This window comes from Canis lupus, chromosome 10 (assembly GCF_048164855.1).
Source record: "Canis lupus baileyi chromosome 10, mCanLup2.hap1, whole genome shotgun sequence".
Taxonomy (NCBI): domain Eukaryota; kingdom Metazoa; phylum Chordata; class Mammalia; order Carnivora; family Canidae; genus Canis; species Canis lupus.
The window spans coordinates 41,797,076-41,816,165 of record NC_132847.1 but is presented as its reverse complement, the minus strand read 5'-3'; the positions used below and the strand labels follow the sequence as shown (position 1 = coordinate 41,816,165).

Sequence of the window (19,090 nt, the reverse complement as noted above, 5' to 3'; positions counted from 1 at the left end):
TCCATTTCTTGCCAGACTAATTTAAGAAAGAGGAGTGCCAAATTTCATGTGGGAAAAGGATACTTCTCAAAGCTCACTTAAGTATCAGGGTTAATCTTTCTCAGTAAGTAGTAGGTATCCCAAGTCTTGCTTTTTGGAGCTATCCTAGGCATGCAAAAATTTTTATCCCCTGGACTAAAACTCCTCTATTACCATCCCCAGGAATATGGGCACAGAGGCTTAGAAAAAGACACCCTGGTTTCTGGTTCACATGTACCTTAGTATTATTACAGCATAATTATTCTTGGGCAAGGTTACCATTCACTAACAATTCTAGTCATTGCTACAATAGTCAATGACTGTTGTCATATATGAATATACAATCTAACTACATATATATGCGTGTCAATACAAATATGCTAAAGTGTATGCATCTATTGGCCTTCTAAACTTTTACTCTGTCTCTTTTTTTCAGCATGCTCCAAGAAGGGCATCTTAATGCTTTATTCCTGATGTTTTCTTCTGATTTCCAAGTTGTGTATATTTTAGTGGGTTTATTTTTTATCCTAAGTCTAAGATTCTCTTAGGTGCTTAGGTCAGCAGTTCTATGCATTTCCCTCATTCTAGCTCCCCTTTGATATGCTTGCCAGCTCCAAACCAAGAATAACTTGGGCAGAGGTAGCTTTCACATCTTTCTCTCCACTGAAAACAAAAAGGAGTTCCATGGTGGTGTCTCAGACAGATGAAATAAAAATAAATTATAATATCAGGTATAAATTTCAGGTTTAGGAATTGGTAACATGAATCTCTGCAAATACTAACAAATGAAGAAGAGAATTTGAGTTTTAAAATTAAATGCCCTATTATGGCTTTACTTATTTGAATCTCTTACCCATTCGAGTATATGAAAATATCACTGGCAAAAAGAAAATCTGAGACTTAAAAGCTGTGCAATTCTACTATGTGTGTTGCTACATCAAATGAGATCTAATGGTACATTTTTTTCTAAAATTAACCAGAGATGAATCTTCTATTCCTTACTTTATTGTGGGCAATCCTGCAGATTAAGTATGAGGCCATCTGATAATTAGTTCTAATAACAGTTAACATTTGTATGGCGCTTTGCCCTTTACAAAGTGCTATACAGATGTTATCGTATTTGTAAAAGCTCAATAGTAATTAACCAACGCTTAGGTCACTGCTGGACGGCAGGACTAGTTAAGGCTGTGAGGACCGCAATGGCACAATAAGTACCACTAGATGGCAGCAAAATGTAAGTGATAAGGCCACAAACATCGCCCAGCCCAGGTGTCAGGTCTTCTCAGCAGGGACGCGTCCATTAAATCAAGGAAGCGTGGTGAATTTGCTCTGGGTGAATTCTATCACTTGAGGTAGCACGCTCCCAGATCTATTAACTACCTCCTAGTAATGCTTTCACTATTTCACTTGAGGGAGGATGGCCCTAGACTCCTGAATCTCATTAGTCAGGGGAATACTCTACGCCTGTGTGTGTATATCTCTATTTAATAGTGAGACACACTCATCTGTCAAAAAAAAAAAAAAAAATAGTAAACACCATATTGTCAGGTGTCAAATTGCTTTATTTCTACTGATATGTGTTCTCCACACCAAACTATGTAAGAGACAGAAAAATGGCTTTGAAGTCAGACAACCTAGGCTTCTCCCCTAGCTGCTACTTATTCTGCGACCTTGAACCAGTCTCCTACATGAGACTCATTTTCTTAATCTGTAAACCAAAGCGATGAATGTTCCTGTTTTAGTATCAGTATTTAGATTGTCATTGGGGCTGAATTACAGGAGAAACGGATGTGAAAATGCCTAGCACAGTATGCGGCTGCTTGGTAGTTGTTGAACCTGAAACCAAAGACAGAGCTACCTAAGCACAAAGAGCCACAACGCATTAGGAATGACAAAATACTAAACTTCATTAACTGTAGAAATACAGGAGTTTGGAAAAGACTGAAAGTTTCTTAAAGGATCTGGGCTTTTCACTGAGCTCGGAGAGACCAGCGAGACTTTAGTAAATGGACAGGAAATTTCTGATGACCCTCGTCTACTTAATTCTGCAGGATTAGTCCTGATCTAGGCACACCCTGTCCTCTCCCAGATAAAGCTGATCCTCAGGGAGATAAGAATCAAGAAAGAATAATGAAGAAACATGAATCTTACTGACATAAGTTAACTGTAAAGTTAAATATCCTTAGACATATGAGGTTTTTATATGCATAAGTACGCACACTGTGGACAATTCAGTCATCTCTATGGTTCGCCTTCATTCAAACACTTTCTGCAGGCTAATGGAGATAATACATGAAAGTCACTCCTGATTGTTCCAACTGGCTGAAAGCCTGTAGTAAATTAATTCACAAATTTGTTCCCAGCATTAAGACCCTGAGCTATAGCTCTATGAATACCTTTGGGGGAAGGTGGAGTGGTGGCAGGGTGGGGGGGTGTGGAATTTATCTTACTCCTTGGCTGTAAAAGGCAACACCACCAACACATGAATTGGGTTCTAAAATATTAACTCATCAGACCCAATAAGAGCTAAATGACCCTATCCTTTCCATTAATCATTTTCTACATTCAAGAGACTTCAATCATGCCATTGAACTCTTTTCCCATATTCAAAGCCACACTCTTAAAACATCTCATTTCATCTCTAGAGTGTTTCATGATAAACAGGGTGGATGTCAATGATTCTTATCTAATCTTAGCCTGCATCTGAAAGAAGATCCTATAACTACTACCTACTATATGAAGATTTGACTTTATCTACTCATAACGAAATATCTGAGATATGCAGTTACTTGCCGGTCTGAACTTAATAGGCTAGATGACATGAATGTAACTTTAGATCCTAAATTTCTAAAGACCACAAATGTAAACAGTCACATCTGAGCAGTACCTATAACAGCAAAAAGTAAACAAATTAATAAATTGGAGGTTACGGCTTACATTTTGTTGACATTTTAGTAACAAAGAACACCAGATGATCTAAACTGAAGTCCAAAAAGCTACAATATAAGTCCTAGACTGTGTTAAGATTTTAGAAAGCCTAATAAAACTATATGCTCCCACACAAGTTACAGACCAATTAAAACATTAAATGTCTCACTAAATAAGTATGTTTAACAATTTTTGAGGTATTCTTTTCTTTTTTTAAAAAAAGATCTTATTTTTTATTTTTCTTTTTTTTTTTAAAGATTTTATTTTTAAGTAATGTCTACACCCACAGGCACCTGAGTGACTCAGTGGTTGAGTGTCTGCCTTTGGCTCAGGTCATGATACCAGGATCCAGTCCCACATCAGGCTCCCCACAGGGAGCCTGCTTCTCCCTCTGCCTATGTCTCTGCCTCTCTTTCTGTGTCTCTCATGAATAGAGAAATAAAATCTTTTAAAAAAGTAATGTCTATACCCGAAGTATAGACACAACCCCCAGATCAAGTCATGTGCTCTACCAACTGAGCCAGTCAGGTAACAAGGTATTCTTTCCTATTTTTCCTTTTTGTTTCGGTTACCTTTTATGATTGGAATAATACATTTTAAGGTATTTAGTTTAATAGAAAAATCTTTTAAAAGCATGGAGTCGGGGCAGTCCAGGCAGCCCGGGTGGGGTTTAGCGCCTGCCTTCGGCCCAGGGCATGATCCTGGGGTCCCGGAATTGAGTCCCACATCAGGCTCCCTGCATGGAGCCTGCTTCTCCCTCTGCCTGTGTCTCTGCCTTTCTCTCTCTCTCTCTATTTTTCATGAATAAATAAATAAAATGTTGTGTTTTTAAAAAATAAAATAAAAATAAAATAAAATAAAATAAAATAAAATAAAAGCATAGAGGAGTCCCAAGGCAGGGCAGGAAGAAACCAGTAATATTGAGGAGTTTGGGAATGCCAAATGGAACCTGTATTTGTTTCCATTTTGATTCTTCAGTCACTGGATTTCACAAGGGAAATCTAAATCATGGGTCAAAGGGTCTCTTTGTCCAATCAAATTCAAAGAATAGTTTCAATTATTTAAAAAGGTTAAGTCATGCACATAAGTCTCCAGATACATGCCTCATATGACAAGCTTGAGCCAGAACTAAGGTATTAATAATGACAGCCATGAAATGACATTTGTTGCTTTGTACTGAAGCAAACTGTCTATGGCTGAAGCATAGTTTTAAGTACAAGTACCTATAACTACAGGTTTTTGATTATTACTGAAAACTCTTTGCAAAGGAATTCAAGTTCTAATCTGACAAATATTTCAACGATTGAATGCAAAGTTTATGGCAGAGGAAGAGTCAATCTCCAAGTATCAGAGAGGAAATGGAACCAACATACTTATATTCCAGACTAGCATCAAAGCAGCAATTTTCCAGGGCATCCAGAGACTTCATCAGAAGAAGGTTCATCTGTTGGCCGGATATATCACTGGGCAAAGGCCAAAAGGAAAAAATTCAATTATTTAAAATCATTCAAATGTCCAAAATACTATAATATTTCCTCTTAATATTTACTGAACAAGGAACAATAATATTGATGATTCACATATACTTATTTGCAGACAGAGAAATGGAGTCAGAGAATTTATTTAAATAATTGAGTTCCTGAACAGTATAATCACTTGTAAACCAATAAACTCAAAATCTGTTACTTTTGTATTTACTCAGCCCATTCAAATTTCAAATCACTTAAAAATAAAAACCAAAATCAGAATTTCAGATACATTTCTAAGGATGCTAACCTGATTTTCTTCAGAATATTTAACAACCCATGAAGCTGAAATTAACAAGAATCATTCCAAATCTCTTTCTTGCAAAGACCGTTACTTCTGATTTCATGTCTCAATTGTGAAGGCTCTTCTATTCCTTTTACTTACATTTGTTTTTTTAAAGGTGGCGGGGGGAACCGCAGCCATATATTTTTCTACCTTTATAGAGTAATTGATGTGGTTTTGCAATTGTCTTGGTGAGAACTATGACTTCTACAGTAAAAGAAAACTTAAAAGGTAGTTCTATGGCTGTTTTTTCAGGCAGAGTTGTGGGCTTCGTCACCAACACTTTGCTGTCAAGGGGTTTCTAACATGTCAACTGTCATGCTGCTGCCTTGGACCATGCTCAGTGGAATGCAGCCCCAGGAATGCCAACCAGCCACAGGATACTTTAAATAATGTCTTCTCAAACCAATAATATAGTGATTTTGCCTGAGGTGAAGATTTACATTCTGCAGTGAGCACACATGTGCGCGTACACACGCGCACACACACACACACACACACACACACACACAGTTTTAATAGCTTTGACTAAGTCCTATTATAGCTGTTCTCTGGAGTAAAATATACTTAACTATCCTAAACAAATGCTAAAGAGATCTTATAGTATCCTCTGGGAGTTATGACAGAAGCAAACTTTGGAATAATATGCTTTTCTGAATAAATTCTAGACTGGAAATTTAAATTCAGGCGACTTTTTCATAAGCCATAGTCAAGAATGGATTATCATGATTCTCTTCTACAAGGTGATTTTTCATTCTTGAGACCAACATACTGTCCTAATCCTGTACCCCTGAGGGGGTCATGCTGGGCCACTGAGCTGATGTCCCTGACTATTCAGAGCCAACAGCCCTCCAAATGATTACCGATTGTAGAAAAATAGAAACTTTCTCCAAAATGTCATTATCGAGTGACATTGTCATGATCTAGTAAAATATTTATTAGCACCAAAAGGCAAATATTTCAGATTCCTCCGCTCCAAGAAATTAGGAAGGTGGGAACCATGAATAACTATACTGGTGGCTACAGTACTCATGAACTGGCCAAAAGAGGAAGCATGCTGTCCAAACAGATCATTAGAGCAAAGTGAAAATCTGCACTGATTCTGAAGGCATTAGGCCGTGGAAAGAACTTCCTGGTGTCCTTTTCCACCCTCTCCTGAAGGTGCAGAGTCAAGTAAGAGAGACGGGGTGGAAGGCAATCCAGGAACTGGGATGAATCCTTCTGGTTCTTCCAGGTAGTATGATTCAATTAGCCACAAGTGCAAGCTTGTCAAGCCCTAAAACCAGCAGCATCTCATCCTAAACTAATGAAGAAGGGAGCCAGAGCCAAGATAGGATGAAATGAGTTGCCTGGAATTAAACTGCCATGGCTCATTTTTAGTTGTAAAACATGTTGCTTGAAAGATACTGAAGAAAGAGCATGAACACAGATGGTGAAGAAACTGCCATTTGTAGCATAGTAGCAAAGGGGAAAAAAAATCACTTTCAAGTTTTGAGTCTTTAAAAAACATGTTGCGTTCCGTCACACACACACTCAAGATATGTTAACAGTCAATTCACATGCAAAGGGCAGCTTTCTGTTCATGTCCAGAACTAGGCCTGTAAATACTAATGTTGGTCAAGAGAACAAAATGAACATTCTAAAAACGTTTCATTTATGATCACAAAGACGAAGCCAGTCTTCCCAATCTGACAGATGTTTCCAAGAGCTGAAAATGATCATCTGAAAGATAGTATTTCCCTAGATCAATAGCAGTTCTCATAAAGGTTTCACATAATGGTGTTTGCACAAAGCTGTGTAAATTACAAATGCAAACGTAACCACTGGTTTCAAACCGAAATCTAAATATAGCATAATGTTATCCAGTTTACCCACATCGACACCGTCTCTTGGCTTCGGACAGTCTATTCATTTCTGCCAACCCGGGAAGTTTAAGGACATGGAACGTCACAACAGGATACCTCTCCCAACTATCCTATTTCCAGTGGGAAGGTGGGGATGGGGTGAAATGGGGCTGAATTCCAAGTCATTGCACATCTAAATATTCATGATATGCAAATATTCATGTTGTACCACACTGTAATCAACCTGCATATATAACATTCTAAGATTTGTTACAAAATAAAGAACAAATAGAATGGACAACACAACCAAAGTAGATTCACGCACAGGGAAACTTTCCTGTCTAGTGGAACTTTCCACCTAGGTCTTTGATACTTGGGTAGCTCCATTCAAGGGTAAAGCAAGCAGTCCAAAACTGAGCAAACTGAATAAAGCACACAGGATAATATGCACAGATTAAGACTCTTGAAGGATTATAAAAATGTAGCCAGGGCACAGGATAAAAGCAACCTTTTAAAATTGGGTACATGCAGTTCTCAGGTGATCTGGGTGATTCCCAGCGCCCGTGAGGCGGCAGGGATACTCCAATCTTTCCCTTCCATTTTACACTGATATCAATAAAGGGTCGCCAATTATTTTCACCCTTATACACGAGGAAAAAAAGAAGCTTTTTATTTTTAGCACCATCAGATTATACTTTTCCTTATATCTATTATTGCACAGGTGTATCCAGGGTTTCCAGGTAGCATGGAATGATTTTCAAGTAATCATCACTTTAATAAGAACAACTCTAAATATACACTAATATCTTTGTGATGGCATTCTGGAAAGATAGATTCACTCACAAAGGAGAAGAAAGGATCGACTCACCCATTTCAAAAAGTTTAGCAACCACCCATCACTCAGATAGAATGTTCATGAACGTGTGTGTGCATGTGTATCATATCCTCTGCCTAACATCAACAAGAGGAAAGGAGGGATATTTTAATAAACCATACCTGAGTTTCTCCTCACACAAGCGAGAGAGAAACATCCCCAAAGCAAGGCCCATGTGGATTTGCACGGCTTGAGACTCATCAGCTCTTGGTTTCCCAGGTAACCTGGCAGTCAGCATGTTTAGGATTTCCTCAACCTTCTCTTTGCAAGAAATAATGAAAACTGGCACGAGGAGAGACAAAGCCGTGGCGGCAGCAGAGCGGGCAATCGCACTAGCTGTGTTTTCACCAGAATAGGATTTCTAGGACATGCCAAAGGAAGAAAACAGGGGGTTGGCCTTTTGTTAAAAACATCAAGGAAGCACACCTATCACAAAAGCACTACACAACAATATCAGCATCTCTTAGATCCCACCCCCGTCAATCAAAAATACAATTTACGAAAGTCTATTTCTGTGTTTGTCTGTAGGTTACCTTTTCACTCTTCCTTACCGAAACAATTTCCTACTAAACAGTTGGTTAATCATGTCCTTTTAAATTCGGAAAAAAAAAAAAAAATCATCATTGTCTTCTTTTAAAGGGTGTGAATTCCCTCACCATAAACACTGAAAAAACATTTGTGTTTTGAAAGCCTAGATGTGTTTATAATAATAATAATAATAATAATAATAATAACCTGAAGTGAAATTACCCAAGCTTGGAGAAACCACCAAGCCACATTATAAATGTCCAGAAAGCCAGTTTTCTAGGAGAGAAAGAAAGCATGCGTGTAGTGAGTGGGGAGGGGGAGGGGTTGCTAAAGTTTAGTATAAAGGAATAAGTGTAAGTTTAGCACAGGGATCTATTGGCAAATCTCCCAAAATTTTTGGTGGGAACACTTCCCAGTAGATGGATTATTTCCTACAGGGGGTTAATTCCATTTAATTAAAAAGGAAGTTGAAATCCTAAAAGCCTTTGGTTACAAAGCAATAACCAGCTACTCAAAACGAAATGGAGAACTCTATATGCGCCTTCCTATATGTAATTATGGGAAAAGAAATGAATAACAGCCCTAATAAAATGGCAGGGCAGCTGAATATGAACAGCTTCTACAAGAATCCCATGTTAGGGAGCTCCAACAGACATTATATACATTTATAAATATGTCTCAAGTGGGGAAGAAAGCCCGTTCATCATTCTGCACTATTATCCACTTCAAATTTTCAGACACATCATAAAGGCCATGCTGTCCCTTGCAGTCAAAGCACATTAAAAAGTGTTTTTAATCCTGTACCCATTTACTCTCTAAGCTTTAGTACTTCAAGGATAAAAATCAAACATGTGCTAAGGTATTCTTTAAGTTAACATAGCATCATTGTAATGACAATACTGTTCAAAATGACTCAGCTGCTAGAACACTAGAAGTAAAGAAAGTGGCTTTTGAATCAGGGCCTTGAAGAAGTATAAGAATGCAAAAATCACAAAGGTAAGAGGCAACCCTGAGCTGGCTACTAAGTAGATTATTTTTATTGGTTTGCAAGAACTAAGCAGCATTATTAGAAATCTCATAGAATATCCTGTCCTGGTGAATATCTGAACCAGATAGCTATTGCAAAGGCCTCTACATAAACTAGAATAAAGGAGTAAAAACACTTCTGATAGAAAACAAATTATCATGATGCAATTACTTCTTTGCGTAAAATCTGACTTCCAATTTAATTCTATATTATCCACATGCTATTTTTTTTTGTCTCCGAGTATAGTTAAAAATCCTAGCTCCGGACCCTAAGGCCCAAGAGCGCTGTACAGGGAAGACCTAAAGCAATGTTGTTTCAGGCTTAATTCATGATCTTAGCAACAGTTCACGACCTGTGCTATATTTTTATTCACGTTGACTATAATCCTCCACCACTCAGCTGATTGTCCCATGATCACTATAATTCCCTAAGCAGGGGAGAGTGATAAGGAAGAACCAAAATAATTCCATGCAGATATGGAAAGAAAGCATGGACTACAGCCAAAGGAAGGGGAAGTAAAACATAAACAAAAAGGAGTATTTTCCGTTTGTCTCTAATCTTAGGATATTAACAGAAAGAAAAAGGCTAAGCGACAGGTGCTTTTTTATGACCAACAACATTTCTTTGTATGTATAGAGCATTTCACAGTTTGCAAAACATTTTCCCAGAAGTTATATAATGTGATCCTCGCAAATCTTTTCTAAAGTTGGTAAAGCATTCATTTTTACCTTCATTGTACAGATAAGGAAAATCAAATGATGGGTAAAGTATCAGGTCATCAGTCACAAAACCAGTAGGAATGGAGCTGAGGCTACAACAGCTTAAAGATAATATTGTTCAATTGCCCACGTTACACATAAGGAAACAAAGGTCCAAAGAGATTAAGTAAACTGCCCACTATTCACATATCCTGGAATTTAAAAAAACTATGACTAGAAACTCAGGGACCCTAGTCTTTAACCAATGCTTATTTCACTACAACTGTAACTCTTGACTCTGACTACACATGGGAATCATCTAGAAACCTTCGAAAATACTGATGATGCCCAAGGCCCATCACTAAACAATTAAAGCAAAGGAAAGACTTACAGGTATTTATTTTTTCTATATATAGAGAGATTTTATACACATTCCCCACACACGTGTATGCGCACACATACACCCTAAATTTCCCCAGGTGATTCTAACATAAAGCTATGACTGAGAATAACCATACACTATGGTACGGCTTTCATGTTAGCAACTAATATGAGCAGCATCAACGCTTGACTTTTCTGATCATTTTTAAAATTTTATTTCTCAGACTTACATAATAAAATGAGGAGAAAAGTTGTCCTCTGGGTTGGTAATGGCTATCCACAATGATCAGGAGAGTATCAGACACCATGGAAACCCACTCCTTCATCGAAAGGAAATTAGGCTGAACCTGCTGGTGGAAAAAAACATGAAGTGAGGGGCACCTGGGTGGCTCAGTAGGTGAAGCATCCAACTCTTGAATTTGGCTCAGGTCATGATCTCAGGGTCCTGGGATCAAGCCCCATGTTGTGGGGCTCAGCACTCAGCAAAGAGTTTGTTTGAGGATTCTCTTTTCCTCCCTCTCTGCCCCTCCCCCTGCTTGCTTTCTCTCACCCTCTCACAAATTAATTAATTAATTATAGAAAAAAGAAGAGAAACATGAAATGATAATGGAAAAAAAGAAAAGAAAACCTAAACATTATTTCTAGGTCCAGGGTACAACCCCTTTCTATATTAAAGAATAAAGTACTATTATCAAAAAGTAACATTCACCCACCAGGATTTTAGGAGGCAGATAGGTACTTGACGAATACACATCCTCAACCTGTGCCCCAAAAGGGATAAGGATTTACCTTTTATACAAGACAAGCAGAGGTGAGAGGGCAGGTGGTTGCAAAACAGACTGCGTCCGAGAGCAATCTGGTGCCTGCCTGTGTTTAGCGAGGGTGATGTAGGGGTTAAAGGGAGAGATGTGCAGGGAAAGAAACTCAAAATGTCTCATTTCTATGACTTGCTATTTCACAAAGGAGGCAATAAAGCAGTCTACAAAATTTTCATACCATCTTTAACATTTCTGCTTACTATCACCAGATATTTATCATTGTGAATCATCACAACATTTTGCCTAGCTAATTAGGTATGAAAGCACAAATGATCTTCAGTTGGGAAAAGAGGAGGAAAGAGAATGCAAAAACAAAACAAAACAAAACAACAACAACAACAAAACCCAACTCACTAAAAAGAGAGCTTGGTTTTTAAAATATTTCATGACCATGGATGTCAAAAGCATCCGTTAACTCACAACGTGACACTCAGGTAGTGCAAACGACAAAGGTCAACACAGTGTGAAGCATACTTGGAATTAATGCCTTGACTCAAAGAAGGCCTTCTGCCTAGGATCTTTGGCCCTTAGTCATATGCAGATTTGAACAAAGTTTGAAAACGTCAACTTTAATCAAATAATGAGATCTTGAATTTGTACTGAATAACAACCAAAAACAAGATGATGAAGAATAAAAGCAGAGCCCCATCTTTGAGCTGTGTGGCTTCTTGATATTTTGTGTAGAATGTGTTACAGTCAGTATAGAACAAAAGGGTAAGGGAATTAAAAAAAAAAAAAAAAAAGGATTGCCTGGAACTCAAACTCTGAGCTAGACCCCTGATTATTACTGGTGCAGATTGCCTGCTTGACTGCCCAAAATCAGGGATCCTAGAAAGGCATGTTAACTTTTTAGGTCATGCAGATTCTACTTAGTATATTGTCTCTGCTAAAGTACTCCATGGCTCTTTCAAGGATATAAAACATCTTTCTCATAAGTCAAATAAGATTCAGAGTTTTAAGCTAAATTTTCATACGGTAACTACACTTTTATCGTTCATGCAATAATTGCTTGGCCTCTTTCCCTTCCCTACATTTGTAATATACATTTGTAGCTTTTGCCACATAGGCTCTATTCTCTTGTTTACTGGTAATGGCACCTTTTGGAGAATTCACTCCACCATGATTTGAAGCTTGGTTAAAGGCTCAATGAAGCTACCCATCCAACCTGCCCAAGGTGTGGGCACGAGACATAGGGACTCTAAATCTTGAGTGATGCAAGCACAGTATGTGACCAGAGCTGATCCATCCCAGTGGTGCTGGTCTGCTGTGATGGTTCTCATGTCACTTCCTGTGCCTAATGCTCTTCCCCAAACCCAGTTTTAAGCTTTGCCTTCAATTCCATGGGCTTCCAGATGCCACATCCTTCTGCTTCCTTTCTTATTTAGAGGAGAGTTGGTTCCTTTGCTTGCAACCAAAAAACTCCACCATGAAAAAAAGAGTACAGATGGCCCATAAGACACAGGGAGGGAACACAAACAGACTGAATAACATTGAATAAAGAATGGTTTTTCCAGCAAGAAGTCAGATAATGGTTACTATTACTAAGGGCTTAGTATCTACCAACCATTGTGCTCTACATATATTCATTCATTCATTTAATCCTCACAAGAATCCTATCTGGTGAGTACCTTTATCCCCACTTCACAGATGGGGGAACAGGCTTTGCAAGAGGAAGTTACCAACAATAGACCACAGAGCTACTAAGTGCAAGTATTGGGATTTAAATATAGTACTCTCCTCTTCCAAAGCCTATGTTTTTTAACCACTTGGCTATATTGTCTCCAGATAATGATAGCTACTAGATAATGGGGCTTAAAAGAAGAATAAATCCATGCCTTTTTATTTTGACAGATATGAATTATCTGAAAAAGTACATTGGAAATGAACATTGGCCAGCTCGCCACATGTTTAATTAAGAAATAAATGCCTTGCAAAAATGAATAGGCACTTTGTCATTGACATCTACAATTAAAATGCAAAGTACAATTTTTTTCAGTCAGTAAACACTGCTTATTTATCATTTTTTGACAGCATTGTTCACTTTCAGTAAGCCTAGTTAACCTCCTAAGATTGGTTACCACTGATGTAATCACAAAAAGACAACCCCTGTTGCATAAAATTGGTACCTTCAAATGGAAATGACCACTTAACTGTGATGGAGAAAGCAAAACAGAAAAGCAGCAAGGAAAAGTGTCTGAGGAGCCCCTCCAGCTCGCACTGTAAAGGCCCATGGAGTAACATAACTTGGTGCTGCCGCCAAGCACAGGTCTTAAAACCTCATCAAGTAAGGGCCAGGCTCAGAGAGGCTTCTTACTTTTCAAACAGTTGCCCAGCTGGTTCAAATCACCCTCCACTCACCTCTGGGACCCCCTCAGAGTCTGAGGAGAGGCTGGCTTCGTGTTTGGATACGACGACAGCGAGGCTGCTTAAGGCTAACAGTGCGTTGCCCTTGACCACTGGGCTCTCCCTGTTTAAAAAGAAAAAATTCCAGGAGAGGATTTGGGGGCATTAACCAGGAGAAGAGAAGGCGTTATTACAGAGAAGGCAGATGAGGTCAGAAAGCACTTCCATTCCTTCACAGGGCTTCATCCATGCACTTCTGCTTGTACGCTGATGCTGGCAGCCTTTCTTCCTTCTTCTGACGCTCATGCTGATTTCTCACTCTTCATTTGTGTATGGTCATTAGACTGTGTGTGTGTGTGTGTGTGTGTGTGTGTGTGTGTGTCCTACAAGTCTAAGCTCATATATCTAAGTTTTTTCTCGATTTTTTTTTAAGATTTTATTTATTTATTCATGAAAGACAGAGAGAGAGAGAGAGAGAGAGAGAGAGAGAGAGAGAGAGGCAGAGACATAGGCAGAGGGAGAAGCAGGCTCCATGCAAGGAGCCCGATGTGGGACCGGAGCCCGATGTGGGACTCGATCCTGGGTCTCCAGGATCATGCCCTGGGCTGAAGGCGGTGCTAAACCACTGAGTCACCTGGACTGCCCATTTTTCTCATGTTTTTGTTTCATTGTTTGACGTGGCATTTCCTAAGTGATCTCTTTCTGTGTCATCTTTGGCCAATATAAATGTATCAATTTGTTGGGAAAACACAAGTGAGGATAGTTAGGCGAGTAAGGGCAGGAGATTGGAACGGGCCTCTGGCTTTTCTACAGCACTGGTATGCAGTTGCAGCTTCGAGTGAGCCACTTCAGACAGCATCCTCCACCCAGCCACCTGCCACACTGGTTGACTGTCAACCATTATTATCCTTCTTATTATTATCCTTCTTTCCCTCAAGATGCCAAAGCCAGCAACCTTAAAGTCAGTTTGTTATAGAATTTAGAGACCCTAGATAAGATGCAAAGAAAAGGGTCTATTTTTAAACTATCTGGATTGAGAGTTGCCCTCTCTCGTTATCCAAACAGTGTGCTTTTTTCCTAATATCAGCAACCATATCTTAAAAAGGTGACTTCTGGATTTAGTACCAAGAAAACCAAACCTTCTTAAATATACTTACCACTTGAAAATGAGCATTTGATATTATTCCATTAATCCAACATGATTCTATAGAAGAAAATCTTTAGTGGGACACTGACATAGGAGTCTTGGCTTGCCATCTCTGTCGTAGCAGAACTCAGGCAACAGAGCACCTATAACCACTGAACCGATAGTTCAGTTCTGTCCTGGTTCCCATAAATACATATTACGGGTTCCCATAAATACAGAGATTGTTTCCAAAAACCTAGACTTGAGACCTGAACATGAATCTGTGTGGACATGCTAGAATGCCTCCTGCTTAACCCAGTGCAGGAATGCAACAGATCTGTGGGGTAAAGAGACTTCCATCCCCACTACCCTGGCAAGCTAAGGACCTCCAGTCCCAGCCCACAGTCATGCCTAAACCTGTGAGTTAGGTATTAAGAGGTTAATATACACACATGTTCTTCCATTTTTGCTTCCACTGGATAAGAATGGAACTCAAGACTTGCCATTATCACAGGCCTCCTACTACCTATTCATCTAATTCCCCTGCCTTCTCGCTCTGCCACCTTGGGGTGGTTAAACTCAGTAAAGGCTTGCTCTGCACACTTGGTCATTCTGTTCACTCCTAAATTCGCTTCTCTACGAGGCCTACCATAATTTGATAAGACAACAATGTTTATATTGGGGGATGGGGCGAAGGGAGAAAATAGGAGGGAGACCTGAAGGCTAAGCAGATGCCTTCAACCTAGGTTTTGCTAGAGTTTTACAGCGAGGATCACTGGGAACTCCTATAGATAATAATAAACACCAGGGAGCAAGGCAAAGTCTGGGCATTCTCAGGTACCCGAGCCATAATGTCACTAACAAAACCAAAATAAATCTTTTATTTCTAATATTATCTCTTTCCTTTAGCTGAGAATATCCTGAAGCCTGTCCTGCTATAAAATGACCACAAATCCCTAAAGTTAGATTTTTTTTTTTAAAGTTTCAAATTCTCAGTAATTTGAGAATTCGATCCCCAGTTTTTATCACTTTATAGAAAAACTCAGATGGTCACCGGAAATTGGTATCAAATCTCTTAAAACAAAGATTAGACAAGATGTCCCCAAAAATCCTCTTGTAACCACAAAATTCTAGAAGAACACTTGACCTCAGTTTCAAAACAGAGCCCCAAAATGATTTTGTTTCAGAAGTGTCCTTGGACATGACATTCTTGAACATGTATTGTTCTTGTAAAATGGAGAAAAGTGTATATAAAGCCACTAGTAATTAGACCTTTGCTTGCAGACTAAATACATATTTGGACATTAATCTTTGAATAGAAAAAAAATATTTCACAGTCCACACAATGCATGCTCAGGCCAAGCTATATGTTTCACAAAGGTACTGTGACTAGCTCTTGGTCAACTCGACATGTCTAGCACAGTAACTTATGGAGATGAGACACTCGATATATATTTAGCGAAACAAATTCTTGGAGGAGCCCACCAGGTGAAAATCTACAACCGGTTCAGCAAAAACTCATCAGCTTGTTGATCAAATAACTATCCCCTACCAGTCAGGCAGTAGTAACTAATTTGCATAATAACATGTCAGCATCAGTACAGTATTTATCTAGGCAACACCACTAGCATTTTAATTAAACTGTCCTTTGGAACAAACTGATGCCATTAACCTAATTAAAAAGCACAGGGAAGGATGAGCTACAATGATGCTTTCTTAGGGACAAAGTATTACATTACATATTAGTAAAGTGACCCAGTCCTTTGGGGATTTTCATCTTCGGGTTCAAATCTATTTAATTAATAACAATGAAAATAAACTTACATCAATCATCAGGTTTATCTGTGTTCTGATTCTCCCTTAGCCCTGGCCTTGATGCTTTAAAACTGCTCTTAAATGAGCAAATCAGTCTAATCCTGTGACTGGTGTTTTACTTCCCGCATTTAACTTATGGCTCAGAACAATGGTCCAAACCAGGCTGTGGCAGCCAAGATCCAAGGAAGGGAAGGCTAAGCTGGCAGCAGGTGGTGGTGGGGTGGAGGAAGCCAGTGAGAAAAAGTAAAGAGGGGGCAGCAGAGTGATTTTTCATTAATCTCTCAGCCTCTGAACCTTACCTGCTGTCATACCTACTATTGTCAGCATTGCTTTAATAAGATAAGGTCTATAAAATACTTTGAAATTTTTGATGAAAAGGCTTAACACCACAAGAACATGAATTATTTTTATTCCATACCACTGAGAATGTAAACACATTCTTCTTAGGTATTAGCATCATGAAAGGATGCTTTGCAAATCCAAAAATTAAAAACTTGTTGAAATAAAATTTTAGAATGAAAAATGCAAAAGCTACTGGAAAGGCAAAATTGTAGTTTAATACAAAGCTCCTAGATTCTTCAGCATTCAAGTTTTTTGCTGCAAATGTCAGAGCACTGTTTTTAACAGGCTCTAAGTATACTACATAATGGAATCAACTATGAAAGGTAAAGGTCAAAGACAACCCCCCCCCCCACCCACCCAGCACCTCCTCCCCTCCAATATGCAGCTGAGCGCTCTCCCACTGTGTCTGCAATTCACCAAACTGGATAAGCAGACAAATGAGTCCCTAGTGAAGCCTCTCTGTACTTTAGTTTTCATTTTGTCAACAGATACGTCAACAGATATTTCCCAGTGCCTCCCACAGAACTGAGTGCAAGGGAGGATTACCGCTTCTATCTCCCTTTATTCGGAAGACATGAGGCTGAGTAGTGAGCACGTACTGTGATCAGACTTCACAGTTACATGCCTGCTTAAGAAACTACTGGCAGAAAGTGAACTCTACGGTAGATCATGTTTTCTGTCTTTTTAAGGCAAAACCTATTTAGCCACGGAAGGTTGCAGGACACGATAGGGATAAACGTTCCTGCAATTAAATATGTCTAGATAATAGGGACACATGAAATCCTCTAGGTCAAAGGTCAACCTATGTTATTTGGTGGATAAGAAAAAAGGAAGTCCTACAGAAAGGGCTGCAGCTAAAGGTGATGGTGGAAGGGAGAAGTTGCCTTAACTGACATGTAACTTACTGCCAGGAACAATTACTCAGCTTGTTAGCAAAGGAACCTGAAGAGATTGTTCAAGCAAGTTCATTAGGGTATAATTTTCTGTTGAGAGTTGGCTTAAGATAAATAAAAAGCCTCAAGGGAGTAATACTCGTTATTTTTGTTAAAACAACCATAAGGATATGATTGAAGTTGCTTTTTTCATGGGTATTCATGCTCGTTTTTAGTATTTAAAAATTCGATTTTACATAAAAAAAATAAAAAATAAAATAAAAATTCGACTTTTAGATACCCTGGACCCAGTAACACAAAGGGAATGAAAGGAAGTACTACTTTGATTTATTTCCTGGCTCACAGTTGAGATTTAATAACCTATTTGTAGAACCCACATAATTCACATCAGCAAGGATTTCTCTTTCCCTCAACAGCCCCCACCTCCGCCCCAAACTAAATGAGAATCCTTTAAATCTAAGTCAAAGCACGGGGCACTTTGTTAGGTGTACAACAAGGGCATGACCTCATGACTCTTGATGTAGAAGTCATGTTTGTATTGATTCCTCTGTATTCTCACAGAAAGACATTAACTTAAGAACTAACTTAACATAAGAAAGGATAACAACAGATTTTTAAAAAACAATTGAAAAGTCCTTTACAATTCTTAAAGGGAGAAAATCGTAGGTACCTGCCAGGAAAAAAATGTTTAAAGAAAAAATTTGGTAAGATAATAAATGGATCTTACTTTGCCACCGCCTTGGTGATCTCCTCAGTCAACATGTCTCGGACCCTGCAATAAAGATTGAAAATAAGTGCAAAAGTTTATGTCGGAATAAGAACCCAATCTTTTTGCTTACCTGTCAATTAATAAGAACCTCTGGCAATGACTCCAGATCCGAGAACTATTTATGTGGAATTTTAGAGTAAGGTGAAAAAACTGTAACATGGGCTTGACTTCAAAGACTATCCCCTGCCTATCCCTTAGGTCACTTATTGGAGGCGGGGAAGGAGGTTACTGTAACCTAGGAGGGACACACAGGCAGTGCTGTGATGGTGTCACCTCTTAAACTGGGTGGTGGCCATACAAGTGTCCTTTATATTATATTCTGCTATGGGCTGAATGTTGGTGTTCCCCCAAAGTCATGTGTTAAAATGTTATCTCCCCCCGCCAAAAAATAAAAGTAAAAATAAAAGCTTATCTCCCCATGTAGAGTGTATGGAGGTGAGGCCTCTGGGGGGTCATGAGGGTGGAGCCCTGATCAATGGGATCAGTTCCCTTGTAAGAAGGGTCACAGAATGCTTGTTTTCTCTCTCTGCTTTCAAACATGTGAAGATACAAGGAGAAGGCAGCCTCTCGAGAACCAGGAAGCAGGCCTTCACCGGCACAAGATCTCCTGGCACTTTGATCTTCATTTCCTAGCCTCGAGAACCGTGAGAAATAAATTTTCTGTTGTTTAAGCCATGCATCCAGTCTATGGTATTTTAGTAATAGCAGCCCAAACTGACTAAGACATTCTCTCTTTTTTTTGCAGAAGAGCTCAGTAAAATAGCAATTTACTATTTCTAAATTGTAGATAATAGAATAGTCACTACGTATGTATAGAAAATAAAATTTTAAATGGTTATAAAATCACTCTGGAGCTGAAGAAAAACAACTACACTTG

General features: G+C 38.8%; 1 protein-coding gene across 2 annotated transcripts in view; it reads right to left on the bottom strand.

The window, feature by feature from the left end:
• The window catches only part of FOCAD (focadhesin), a 312,742-nt gene that overhangs the window by 63,994 nt on the left and 229,658 nt on the right, over window positions 1-19,090 (bottom strand). Inside the window, exons 24-28 of one of the 2 annotated variants that reach the window (XM_072841513.1) lie at window positions 18,172-18,216; window positions 13,284-13,392; window positions 10,338-10,457; window positions 7,596-7,834; window positions 4,320-4,409 (exon numbers count right to left, since the gene is read on the bottom strand). In XM_072841513.1, the coding sequence (XP_072697614.1) occupies window positions 4,320-4,409; window positions 7,596-7,834; window positions 10,338-10,457; window positions 13,284-13,392; window positions 18,172-18,216 (603 nt within the window). The remainder of the gene's footprint in view (window positions 1-4,319; window positions 4,410-7,595; window positions 7,835-10,337; window positions 10,458-13,283; window positions 13,393-18,171; window positions 18,217-19,090) is intronic. The other variant, XM_072841514.1, reaches the window with a different exon arrangement.